This window comes from Punica granatum, chromosome 4 (assembly GCF_007655135.1).
Source record: "Punica granatum isolate Tunisia-2019 chromosome 4, ASM765513v2, whole genome shotgun sequence".
NCBI lineage: Eukaryota > Viridiplantae > Streptophyta > Magnoliopsida > Myrtales > Lythraceae > Punica > Punica granatum.
Window position 1 is genome coordinate 11,418,336 of NC_045130.1, and position 12,856 is coordinate 11,431,191.

General features: G+C 40.1%; 2 protein-coding genes and 1 long non-coding RNA gene across 6 annotated transcripts; 1 reads left to right on the plus strand and 2 right to left on the minus strand.

The window, feature by feature from the left end:
- Nucleotides 1–210: 210 nt before the first annotated feature.
- Nucleotides 211–3,400, plus strand: LOC116205224 (protein GRAVITROPIC IN THE LIGHT 1). The gene is made up of 2 exons (XM_031537749.1): nucleotides 211–742; nucleotides 1,232–3,400. Exons 1-2 carry the CDS (start codon nucleotides 452–454, stop codon nucleotides 2,543–2,545), a joined length of 1,605 nt encoding a protein of 534 aa, XP_031393609.1. The 5' UTR covers nucleotides 211–451; the 3' UTR covers nucleotides 2,546–3,400.
- A 581-nt stretch (nucleotides 3,401–3,981) lies between these two features.
- Nucleotides 3,982–4,825, minus strand: LOC116202914 (uncharacterized PE-PGRS family protein PE_PGRS24-like). Its single transcript, XM_031534549.1, has 2 exons — nucleotides 4,539–4,825; nucleotides 3,982–4,441 (listed from the first exon to the last, which is right to left on the minus strand). The coding sequence occupies exons 1-2, from the start codon at nucleotides 4,661–4,663 to the stop codon at nucleotides 4,165–4,167; spliced, it is 402 nt and encodes a 133-aa protein (XP_031390409.1). The 5' UTR covers nucleotides 4,664–4,825; the 3' UTR covers nucleotides 3,982–4,164.
- A 1,087-nt stretch (nucleotides 4,826–5,912) lies between these two features.
- LOC116206427 lies at nucleotides 5,913–8,679 on the minus strand. Of its 4 annotated transcripts, none has more exons than XR_004156680.1 (4): nucleotides 7,611–8,679; nucleotides 6,717–6,853; nucleotides 6,427–6,564; nucleotides 5,913–6,316 (listed from the first exon to the last, which is right to left on the minus strand). It is a non-coding gene; the product is annotated as an uncharacterized LOC116206427 (long non-coding RNA). The 4 variants fall into 4 exon arrangements; XR_004156681.1 differs by having other exon boundaries at nucleotides 6,427–6,603; XR_004156678.1 differs by having other exon boundaries at nucleotides 6,427–6,630.
- Between the last annotated feature and the right edge of the window lie 4,177 nt (nucleotides 8,680–12,856).

A 12,856-nucleotide genomic window follows, 5' to 3' on the forward strand; every position in this document is an offset into this window, starting at 1 on the left:
AAAGGACGACTTAACGGCTTTAATGGCTAGATGACGGTTTATACTATACCGAAACAACTTTGAAATATTTTATACCATCAAGTAGTAAAAGTTTTTTCATCATATTAAAATATTTATAAAATTTTTTGGACCACCAGTGTAATTTATCCTTATTATTATTAACAATGAAGAACCAAAAAAGCTAGGAAGCAAAAGCATAAACGTTCAGCACTCCATCATCATCATCATCATCATCATCATCGTCCCCCAAAAAGCCCCCATCTGTTCATCCCATGCCTGCCTTCCAAGACAGCCAAAGCACAAACTTCTCTCTCTCTCTCTCTCTCCCTCTCCCGTGTGAACAGAGTCAGGCCCAGACACTGTGATTGAGCGAACAAGCAAAGCTAAAAGCTTTCGTCGGAGAGAGTCCAATCCTCCTGGCCGGAATTCGCATGAACCGACCGGGACGGCGATGCCCGACATCAATAACGGGTCGACCAACTCCAAGCCCCCTCAAATCTCCGAGATGTTCCAGAAGTTCGCCCTCGCCTTCAAGGCCAAGACCTTCGAGCTCTTCGCCGACGAGGGCGGCGGCGTCGGGGAACTCGACCTTGACGGCCTCTCCCTCCTCGACTCGGCCGACGAGGTCATCACCGGCCAGCGCGTCGTCGTCATCAAGCCCGATAACCTCGCCAATTCCTCCCTCGATTCTCCTCAGTCGACGTTGTCGGCCCCACAAGTCTCTGACACCCTCGAGACCCAGGTGAGCAATTCCGGCCAAAGTTCACACTTTTATCGACTTTTTCCGCAGCTATGCTTTGCTCTTTACTGCTACAATTGCCTTTTCAGATGCATAAATCTGTTGCTTTTAGTAAATTTGTGATGAATTCGAGGGTATTGTTCAGATTTTTCATTTCCTTGTTGGCTTTTGAATTCGGAGGCATGCCGTAGAGGTAAAATTTGTTGATAGTTTGCGAAAATTTGGGCTAGCAAAAAGCCGAATTCATCTCAACCTTTACTGAAAATTGAAAGGGGTTAAGGATTGCTAGAGAATTTGAGCGAAATTCGGGGAAAATGGCGTGGCCCCACTGGCTGCCCGGTCAATCTTGACTTGTGCCTTGTTTTAGTTCTATCCAGATGCTCATTTTGATATCTTTACTTCCTTGCGACACTATCTCGTCATTCTCCTTTTGTTGGCTAGAATTCAAATAAGAGAAAAATAGTGATGTACTTGATGGTTATCTTGTACCAGTTGAGATTGAAAGAGGGGGAGGCAACAACTGAGGCCCCAGTAAAGAAACGGGAGCAGAGTCGCGATGTCTCCCCAGTGACGCTGTTACAGGCGGCACCCTTAAGGAGAGCCAAAACAGTTAGCGAATTGGAGCTTCGAGCTCTCAGTACCCAGATGTCGCAAATCCTGATCACTTCTGTATTCGCTACTGTCTCTTCATTTGAGGCTTCATACTTGCAACTGCAGACTGCTCATGTTCCCTTTGACGAGGAAGGCATAAAATCTGCTGATAAAGCTCTGGTTCTTAGCCTTCAAAGACTATCCGCTATCAAGCAGTTTTTTAGGGAGTTCTGCAAAAATCCTGAGCTGGGTTTGGATTTGCCTCTCGGGTCTTGCTTGGAAGCTCAGGTTCAGGAGAACCAGAACAAGCTCAGGACGCTTGGGATGGTTTCTAACAGATTGCAGTTAGAGATAGACCAGAAGGACAATGAAGTCCAAACCTTGAGAAAGAAGTTAGGAGATATTCAGAAGAACAACTTGAAGCTTTCAAAGAGGTTATCAGACAGACTCAGCACCTCTTGCGAGATCTCGTTAACTGTTAGAGTCTTTGATTCTGTCTTACATGATGCTTGTAGAGCAATAAACAGGTTCACTAAAATCTTGACCAGTTTGATGAGAAGAGCTGGGTGGGACTTGAATTTGGCTTCAAACTCAGTCTACTGTGATGTCATCTATGCAGAAAAGGAGCATAACCGTTACGCATTTCTATCCTATGTTTGTCTAGTACTGTTTCGAGGTTTCGATTCAGAAAGCTTCGGTATGGACGAGAATGCAGTTTTCTGTAATGGGCATGATTCAGATTCAGGAAAGAGCAATGGCTCCTTGAAGGGATTACTTGAGCATATTTCAAGCAACCCAATGGAGGTTTTGAGTATGGAGCCCAACTGTGCTTTTGCGAGGTTCTGTGAGAAGAAATATCAAGAGCTCATTCACCCATCTATGGAATCCTCGATTTTCAGAGACTTAGACGGGAATGAGGCTGTCTTGAGCTCATGGAGGTCTCTGACTGTGTTCTACAAGTCATTCGTTATGATGGCGAGTTCTGTTTGGACTTTACACAAGTTGGGGTTTTCATTTGATCCTGTAGTTGAAATTTTCCAGGTGGAGAGAGGGGTAGAGTATTCGATGGTTTACATGGAAGATGTATTGAAGAGAAGTGTTGAGCTTGGTAGAGTTAAGCCGAGAGTGGGATTCACCGTGGTTCCAGGTTTTAAGATTGGGAGCACAATCGTGCAGTCTAAGGTATATCTATTGGGATTAAATTGTGGAAGTTAGTGATCTCAAGCTTCTCTTCGGCAGCAAAGTAAGAAGTTTTCAGTATATCAGAGTTCATGATCGATCTTAGGTGGCACCTGATATCATTTCTAATGCTCTGAAACACGTCTGTTGGCGATGCCCCAATTTGTAGTAGTGATCCAAGAGCTCGTTCCAACTTCCCAGGCCAGCTGTTTTGGTTCTGTTATTTCGTTGGAAGCCCTAACACAAAGGAGAAGCCTCATTTGGTTGCACAATCGTAAAAAAGGAGAATAAGCTGCTGTCATGTCCAGCAATTCCCATTCCCAAACTGGCTTCTCCAGGCAAGGTCATCTAGAAATGCCTCAGCAGTTCATGAACCAAGTTTCTCGGTCCGAAGTTACATTCATAAAGAAATATATGCAGTCTTAGAGAGGAAAAAGATGAAGAAGCTGCTTAATGAGCAGTTGTGATTATGTGGTAGCGTTCTGTAGCTCCGGGATGATAGTACAATAGGAAGTTTCTTCTCTTCTAGGTTGTCTTCTGCTCGATGATTTTCTTCATGATTAAGACGTAGAGCCCTCAACTGTATAGATAATGACTTATGTTTCTAGCTTCACACCCCAATATGCAGCCACGTCCTGTATCTAAATCGGTCGCTTTGAGTCTCTTTCAACAGCAATAAACATCTCTAGCCTAGCACGTGACCAGCAATACGGAATTGATTTGTTCGATGGAGGTTTGTGTTCTCTGGTTTGTATAAACATCTCAGTGTTTTGGATGTTTTGTTGTTCTTTTGCTCTTTTTGTTCCATACTGTAAAGAGATGAACTTTAGATGTATGAATTCAATTGTCAAACATCTGTTATATTAATTTTTGATATTCCCTTATTTATTTCTTCCTAGAACTATAAGTTTATTCATTATTTATCATTTAATTATTTCAAGGACCCTTTAATCTGCAAATTCATCAACTCTCCTGGCCACTAAGTAGTACATAAAAAATATAAAATCCATCAGCATCTCCTTTAACTTTCCCGGTCATCCGGGCCGTGTCCTGTGAAGCCCTCGGACCGTCTAATCCATTTTGATGTGTGTTTTTTAAGAGTGCATTATAATATTCGAAAATTTGACATGCCTCGATTAATTCAGTTCGAGTCGGGTTATCAACAGATAAAATTCTTCAAATTCAAGATTTTCTCCATTTACAAAATTTGAATTTGAAATTTTACTTAAATGAAACAAGTACCGAACTATTTAAACCAATCATCATAGCCATTTGGCTGCGTATTTCTTTTACATTTTTGTCCTTCCCCATCTTTAAGAGTTAGGTATGGTTTTAGTCCCTTAAAGATACCATTGCCAAGGGTTTGGTCCCTAAAAAATTTTTGCCCTCAATTACCATTCCATCAGATATTTTAGTTCTACCGTCTTCTTAAGCGTGTCAACCGTGACGAAAATCTCACGTGGCGGCTGAGCTGGACTTAACTCTGTTAATGACCCATAAATTGCCAAAAACGGCGCCGTTGCCGTCCTTTGCCATTCCAAAATTCTCAAAATTCTCCTAACATTAAACCTTCTCTAGACAAAGACTCAAGAACTCGATTCCTCTGCTATGGTGATTCAACCAAAATCAGTCCTTTGTCCTTTCTTGTTCATCGGCTAGTGCTTGATAAGCGGAAATGGGGTGCTCGCTTCCCATCGCCTTCTAGACACTGAGCTTCCCAAGATCCTTGAATTGCCCAAGCCTGAGTTTCCCTCTATTCCAACCCTGCCCAAACCTGAAATCCCTTCCCTGCCAATGCCCGAGATCCCATCCCCACCCAAAGTACCTGAGATACCAACCCTACAGAAGCCTGAGCTCCCTGAGGTGCCCAAGCTGCCAGAAGTGCCCAAGCTGCCTGACGTACCCAAGCTACCGGAGTTGCCCAAGCCAGAACTGCCGCATTTCCCGGAAATCCAGAAGGACATTCCGTTAGCAAGCTACGATTGAATTGTAATTACGGTAGCAAGTGATTAAGGCTTCTTTCCCTCACCTGGAACTTTTTCCTTCCTCAACGATTGAGCTATAATTCGAGTGTCCAACCTCCAACTTCTTCCTCCAAAGCCTCGAACGTCGTTCTCCACTGTAATTGGAGTGGTCAGCCTCGATCTTCTTCATTCCTCTGCAATTGAACTGTAAATCGACTACCTAGCCTCGAACTTCTTCCTGCAATGCCGCGAACCTCTTCTTTCCTCTGCACTAGATTTGCAATTGGAGTTAGGGTTTCGAATTTGGGGGTGCTGAATCGCAATTAGGGCTTGTAATTGCCAAATTGGGGATTTCGAGTAACAGGCCTTGAAAAGGGGCTTTGAACGCATCGTTTTTGTTGTCGAGTATTGGGAGAACGACATCGTTTAGGGCGAGCATGTATCGAGGAAGGCAACGACGCAGTTTTTGGCAATTTAGGGGGGTCGTTAACTAAGTCCAGCTCAGCCACCACGTGAGATTTCCGTCACGGTTGACACGCTCAACAAGATGGCAGGACCAAAACATTTGACGGAATGGTGATCGAGGGACGAAAACCATGGCAAAAATTTTTAAGAGACCAAACCCTTGACAATGGTATCTTTTAGGGATTAAAATCATACCTGACTCCATCTTTAAATATATAAATATTTACTTTTGGTTTGCCGAGTTATTTATGTACTTTGAGTTCTCAAAAGATTTTATATATCGATTTTTACCCCAAAAAACAAAAAGGATTATATATATATATATATATGTATACACATATGGGAAACTATACAAAGCATCGGATGCAGTCCAAATATAAATGAAGTGGTCTTGGCCAAAGATTAATTGTGTCAGGCAGAAACAATCGAGAATCAGAAGATCCAGCCATCGTTAAAGCCCACGAGTAATTAAGAGTTGATGGAGACACGTTATCGGTCGATTTTAATAAGAGAATTGGAACTTGGCCACCTTTTCGTGGCTATAAGACAGGCTCCTACGATGAATTGGTTGATCTGTGTCTCCCTCTACTGGCATGCATACTCTGTTTTGCCTTGGCCATGAGAGCATATATAACATAGTGGTCCCCTTATTTATCTTGAAGCTGCAGTTTGTTACCACTTTGAAGCAGATGACCTGAAGATGGTAAATTGATTTCCCATTTCCAAAATGAATAAATTGTGAAGGGCATGAAAGTTTTACCATACTAAGCTTGTTGGGCCTCCATCCATTCATTCATTCATTCTGCCTTTTCCTATACATATTTGCAATAGATTCGACCTTTATCTTATTTATTATTCAAGCATAATAATCTTAAAATTATGAAAAAAAAAGGTAAATGACACGAATAGAGTAATCAGGGACTTTTGCACGACCCGAACTCGACAGAAAACAGATAGCTCTATCAAGCTGTAGATAAACGCTAATAGCACCATAAGGAGCAGACATTTATTTACGACAGTGAACCATTAAATTTACAGCAAGAACCCTCTGGGATCAGTGACACAGCCAGTCAAGGCAGATGCCGAGAAGATATAACAACGGGCATAGAATTAGTATAATAGTCCCTGGGATTTTGTTGTTAGATGGGCTAAATTAATTTTGTTCGTAGAAACAGTTTCCCACGTGAAATATCTGTTATGTGATCAGATGCAGAATGGAATAGACGTCTGGTGGGAGTAACAGGCCGGCATCCTTGGTACTATTTCGCGAGGATCAGTGTGGCACTGTAAATCTGTACGCGTTGTAGCAGGTAATGTTTCACAATGTACTGGTCGACTTCTCGTCTTGGATCGAACTGAATCCTGTGCACACTTACATCTGCAAGAGAGTGTGGAATATGCCTGATTAATACATAGCCTTAACAAGCGATGGCATACAAAGCAGTTCTACGATCTACATCTACTGCCAGTTTAATGTGCAGTGCTTACCAATAGCCCATCCTGCTCCTTTATGCACTCAACCCCTATATGACACGAAAATTACAGAGCCAGTATCTTTGTACGATCCTTCTGTTTCCTATGTGAATTTGTGTCTCTTACTTCGTTCGAATCCCATATCAATGTTCCCTTGTCCATCAAGCAAGCAAAACTTAACAGATAGCCAAGCTCCAGAACATGCATTAACAGGTCAATCTGTTATGAACTACAAGTAAATGATTTGTCCAAATCATCATCCAGTAGAAAGCCTATCCCACAGATAAAAAGAGTTTGAGACTCACATCACAGCACTCTGGCATTCCATGTTTTCTGAAGGAGGAGCAGCAACTGTTAAAGATCATTATGCTTTCAATGGCTCAGCATGTGGTCTCCACAGCCCGAGTCTATATTTGTGGGAATATTTCGATATCAGCTTCCTCTGTGAAACAAAAATGGCCGACAGTTTAGAGCCTTAGAAAGGAGATTAAAGGCTACAGGCATCGCAGGTATACTTCACTGCGATCATTTCCCCTATGAATAGCAACTTCAACGGGCCGTTTCTAGGAAAGGAAAGAATATCACTAGGTCGCAGTCGAGGCAATCATTCTAAACTACTTAGTGCATCCTTTGAAATGTCATGAATACGGCGGCCTAAATGCATATCTAATGGCCGAGGACCTCAACCGTGCTGAGGAAAACAAGGTGTAGGAGTATGCCTATGTTCCATTTCGCATGCCAAAGAACAGATCTCCACCCTTCCCGAACATGTTCATTGACAAAAAGGACAGTTGATCAGAAAAGGAAAGATAACAGGCACGTATTCTTTAATTTTAGAACTTTATTCTCCAACAAAAAGATTAGCATTAGATAAGAAACCCCAACCACATGGATTCTGTCAAGCCTTCTTTCTTATGTTAGCATTCTACTAATCTCATCCTCTTAATAACTTCTTAAAACCTAGGTATTTCCATCGTTATATTTTATATACTTCGCGGTGATCCCATCTGAAACTTGTTAAGGTTATACTACAAGGAGCATTCATACTGAATTAACTTCATAATATCCAAATCAAGCAGGCAAAAGACTGACTGAGGCTAAACAATAGTAAAACATTGCACCACTCACTTTCATACACACACACACACACATGTATAGGACTTATTAAAGAGAAATGGGAGAAGAAAGATGACACTTACATGTTTGCAGGGGATGCCTAGTTTCTTCAGCTGGTGAGTGCGTGTTACGAGCAACTTGCTGAAGTCACCGATATCTGTTTCGAGCTTGGCAACATGGGCTTCCACTCCCCCACCTATGCCCTGCAGGAACTCGGGTATCCCAACCTTTACCGTAGAAACAGAACCGGAGTAGGGGCTCCCATTAGACCCAGTTCCCACTCGTAAAAAGAATAATGGAGAAAAGAAATTAGAATTTGGCATCAGAGTGCTGACCATTTTCTAATCCAATGCGAAATGAGATACGAGAGAACTGCATATTGGCTGATCATAAAAGAAAGCAGGTTTTACAAAATCCAAACAACATCAATACGGACGGTATGCAAAAGTTAAGATCTTCGAATTAGGATGTCAGCATTCTACTCTCGCTCGGATCAGTGCAAATTCCAGTCACAGAAGACGATGATTACCAAAAATTTAACTAAGCTTAAGACAAACTATCAGGCCAAAAGCTCCAAGTTTTACTCGCATTCCACCACTCTTCTCGAATATTCATATCGGGCACCGCCCACACGTCTTTCCGCTTCTAACTTCCTCTGTTATCTCAGCCACCATGACATTGTATATCAATCAAATAAAGTTGCATCCTTTATAGACAAAATAGTTTCATATAAGCAGTGATAATATGCAGAAACACTTCAACTACTCATTAGTCTACACTCAATAGAATGAACCTCACTCCCTAAAACCTGAAAATCTCCCCTCCCTTCAGCAGCTAGCATCAGAAAGAACAAACGAGTAGAAATTGAAGCTCAGTGACGGAAGATAATATGAAATGATCGAGATGGTAAAAAGAGGGTCTTCTTCACCCGCGTATGGAGCTGGCTTGGAGAAGAATCTTGAGAACGCCGGAACAATTGCAGCTGAATGCAGGTTCTGGAACGGATTAGAAGCAGAAATCGCTCGAATTTGCCTCCACACACATCGTTGCCTCTGCCCACCGCTGTCGCTTCGGCCAATGCGGGGTTTTACGTGCAATGCTCACCTCGGCAGTGTCCGGTGAGTCAATGAATCGGTGCTTGGGGGTTAGAAGGCTGTCTCTACTTTAACTTCATTTTACTATTCCCTCAATTTAATAACATAATAATTATTTTTTTATCTTTTTAATATAATAATTAATTATCTCACATATTTTTTTCTTAATCATCGTTACAATTACAATTAATTTTTTGATACTAAATTCTCTAAACTATTCATTATTTTTCCTTCAATTCAACAATACAATCATTACTTTTTTATTTTATTCTTCAATTAAATAATAAATTATTATATATACTTTTTCCTAATCATCATTACAATCCATTTAAATATATACGTAAATATTTAGAATGGAGTGGAATTAAACTCCATCCCATTACCAAATGCCAGAATTGCTTGGAATCACGAGTTGAAATGATGAAATGAAATCAGTAAAAAAAATAATTGGTGATTTTTTTTTTCTCTTGACCCTTTGGGGATCCGGGCTTTGCCCGACTAATCCTCGAGCTCGTGAACCATCGGCAGCGCATGGAGCTAGTAATCAAGCTAAAGGAACTTCGCATTAGGGGTGTTCGGTTTCGGTTTGGTGCAGTTTTTAGCTTAAATAGTAACCAAACCATAAATACGGTTTTATAAAATTAAAAACCATATTCATATTCAAACCATATTTTTAAAAATAAAATCAAACCATTAAATTCGATTTTTCAGTTTGGTTAACCGCATAACCACATCTTTTACATAAATTCGATAAATCTTTCAATCATCCATAATAATCCGTCAACTGCATAATGAAATGCACATACAGAATAACTCTTCATACAAAACAACCGATTAGCTACAACTCTAAATCAAAAGTAAAATGCTTTCCGTGATAAAGACCATCAAGTCCTAAAGCTTCATTATCTGGCCAACATCCTACAGTGGCAATAAAAAATCAGATTATTTATCAATCTATGACATACTAATAACCATAAGAAGGAGTTGAAATACATTCATCAAACTTTTATTAAGATAAATCCTTCAATCATCCAAACTAACAAACTTTGTAAGTAAAATATATAAATGTTGTAAGACAAATGTGGACAAAAATACAACATATCGATTCGGTTTGGTTATTTTTCGGTTTTTCTCTGTAAATATTGAATACCATACCACATCCGAAACTTTCAAGAAAAACATCCCCTAACCAAACCAAATATTCAGATATTCGGATATTCTGCTCAATTTCGATTTGGTTTTCCAGTTTTTCGATTTTTCTTATATTTTTTAGCAGCTCTACTTCGTATCTAAAGGCTCAAATTTGGTCTAGTGGGAACTAAAATTTCATTTTATTTAATAATCTATTTTATTACATTCATCTGTACTGCAAGCAAATATAATTGATCAAAATTTTCCTTACTTAGTACATGTCAATATGTGATTGTCGATATTTTTAAAATTTTTAATTATCTTTTTCTTTTTTTGTTCTCGTATAGAGCATATGCATTCGTCCAATCTATATATAATATATAATTGTTGATGCATTCACCATAATGTGCCATTTGTCCAAAAATTTGAAATGAGAGCTTCTCATTCACCAAATTTTCGTATGTATGCTTAATGTTTTCATAACTTCCACTCAAATGATGATTACTACTACTACCATTATTATTATTAATCAATCTATATATAATATTGTTTTGCTTGCAATTCGTGATCCACTCTCCGACTGCCGCTTGGCATTTAGGTTGCTAGATGTGCCAGGGCGCAGTCCCAAAATGTGAGTGAGGGTGAAACCACCAGCCGTCCTCACCGGGCTAAAGTATTGCACCACGGTCCCTAGGATTAAGCGGTGACTGGGTTTTCGTTTGTAGAGGTATGATGATGGTGGTCGGGAGGTTGTAGAGGTGTTGCAGACGATGTCACAGTTTCGAGAGTTAAGCCGTTTGAGTTTTCCAAAACATGCGTGTGATGTTTAACTCAATTATTGTATGAGACGGGTCAGAAGCTGGTTTATGTGGTATCAAGACTGCTAAGAAATCAGTCTATGTGATAATGGTCACGATCTAAGGAAGACTCGTGAATATATGTCTCGGCTTGTAGCAGCTGAAAAGGGATGAGCTTTGGCTATGACCTAAGGGAGGTTGTGGAGATGTGTCTCGGCTAGAGAAACCGAAAAGGATGAGCTTCGGCTAAGAAGCCGTAACTCGAGGTATGCCTCCTTATAGGTGTGGGTCTCGGCTGGAGGTAGCCGAAAGGTAGAGTTATGGCCCTAAAGTCAATTGTGGACGGATAGGACCACGATTCCTTGAAGGTTCGTATTTGGCGGGTCTCGTTTACAAGAAGCCGAAGAGAGGGAGTCTTCAGCCGGAACCCTTGACATGATGGAAACCATTCTTAGCCCGGAAAGTGTTGGAACGGGTAGATAAGATCAAGCTAATGGGATCGGCGGGGTGCTCTGGAAAGCTAGTGCAGCGTAGGTAAAGAGATGTAATGCCCAGTGCAAAGGAGGATAGATAAGTAATGTACGATTGTAAGGAACGTAACTATATGAAAAGGTAAAGATAGATAAATGATACGAGACATTGAACCGTTTATGTGTTATCGCATGGGGGATTTACATCGAATGACTTTGTCTACTCTTATAGGTTGGACCTAGAAGACTTGATCCGAGTAATATTTAGTCTTATTTTAACAAAATAAAGAGAGGAAGCAACTATCTACTAGTTGTCTAATCTACTTGCTAAAACTAAGAAAGATATAATATTCTAGCTAGTTTTGGAGAATAGTCTCCAATTATTGATAATTATAAAGAAAATACAAGAAAATGAATTTTATTCTATTTGTACATGTCCAGAGAAGCATTCATGCATGCAATATTCCATTCCTGATTTAGTGCCATAAATTCTCGTGTATATGGCCATCCTCTTCTAGCTTGTCCTCCAATCTAGTCAACTTTCCATGTATGTATATTCTTTCTCTTGAAAAACTTTGCATGAAAGAAACAAAATGAAAGTTCCCTTAGATTAAAGGATCTTGCCCGAATGAAGCCACATCTAGGAAAGAAATCATAGAACTTCCTCGTGTGAGCTACAAGCCTCAAGTATTCAGCTGTTTCCTTACAAGATCAACCTGGCTAGGGAATATCTAAGGGGTACTTACCTAAAATGGCTCATGGTTTACCCGTTTTGTCAAATCTATCATATGCCTTCTCTTTTTGTCAAATTTATCCCATGGTTTACTTTTTGCATCAAATCTATCATGGCATTATCTTTTCCATCGACATCTAACGGCCGTGCTGACGTTGCGCCTACGTGGCAAGTGTGACCCACTATCTCTCCGCACACCACGTCAGCACGGCCGTTAGATGTTGACGGAAAAGATAACGTCGGGATAGATTTGATGCAAAAAGTAAACTATGAGATAGATTTGACAAAAAAAAGTATAGGATAGATTTGATAAAACGGACAAATCATGGGCCATTTTAGGTAAAAACCCCAATATCTAATAATTCCCTTCTCGATTGACCTACTCGCCAGAGGCTATCCATTCGGGTTTTGCTGTGGATCCTTGGGTCGGTTCTTCAAGTGCTTGATCATGGGCCGCCACTTTACACGGGCACCCTTATGCGTCCAATGTGTCTATCGTGGGCCTCTTATTAAGCCCTAATTCGACCAATTAAGCTTAATGTTAAGTCAAGTAACTCACGGGCTCCGTAATAACCGTTAGGTGCGAAAAATAGGTATAAAAACATATATAATTGCTTGGGCATCCACCATTGTGTACTGTTTAGTCCAAAAATTTGAAATAACAGCTTCTCATTCACCGACTCTTCGTATGCCTAATATTTTCATAACTTCCACTCAAATGATGATGATTATTATTAATCAAATGGGATAGTTGCTTGGATATTATTATTAAGCCAATCAATATATAATATGTAATTGTTGGGTCGTTGGTCCATTGCAAATATATATAAAAATAAACGCGAATTCTACCAGCAAGTATACTGGGTCAGATCAAGTAATATAGTGATGAATAGAGTGTCGATCCCACGAGGATTAATTAAGTACTAAACCTATATTAGATTCTATTATTATCTAAGCAATCAAATTGAGAGAATTAACTAATTAACTACTAATCAACCTAAATCGTCACAAAGAGCAGAAAGAAAATTGTATGAAAATATATCAATTGAAAGTGGGAAAAACAGAATCCACTCTAGTTTCACTAATCAGATTGCCATCATGTTA

Excerpts from the sequence above, each read along its gene's own strand:
- LOC116205224 (XM_031537749.1), top strand. The coding sequence starts at position 452 with ATGCCCGACATCAATAACGGGTCGACCAACTCCAAGCCCCCTCAAATC. Across the intron at positions 743-1,231 it reads CTGACACCCTCGAGACCCAG|TTGAGATTGAAAGAGGGGGA; the intron begins GTGAGCAATTCC and ends ATCTTGTACCAG.
- LOC116202914 (XM_031534549.1), bottom strand. The coding sequence starts at position 4,663 with ATGAAGAAGATCGAGGCTGACCACTCCAATTACAGTGGAGAACGACGT. Across the intron at positions 4,442-4,538 it reads GAGGAAGGAAAAAGTTCCAG|TTCTGGCTTGGGCAACTCCG; the intron begins GTGAGGGAAAGA and ends GAAATGCGGCAG.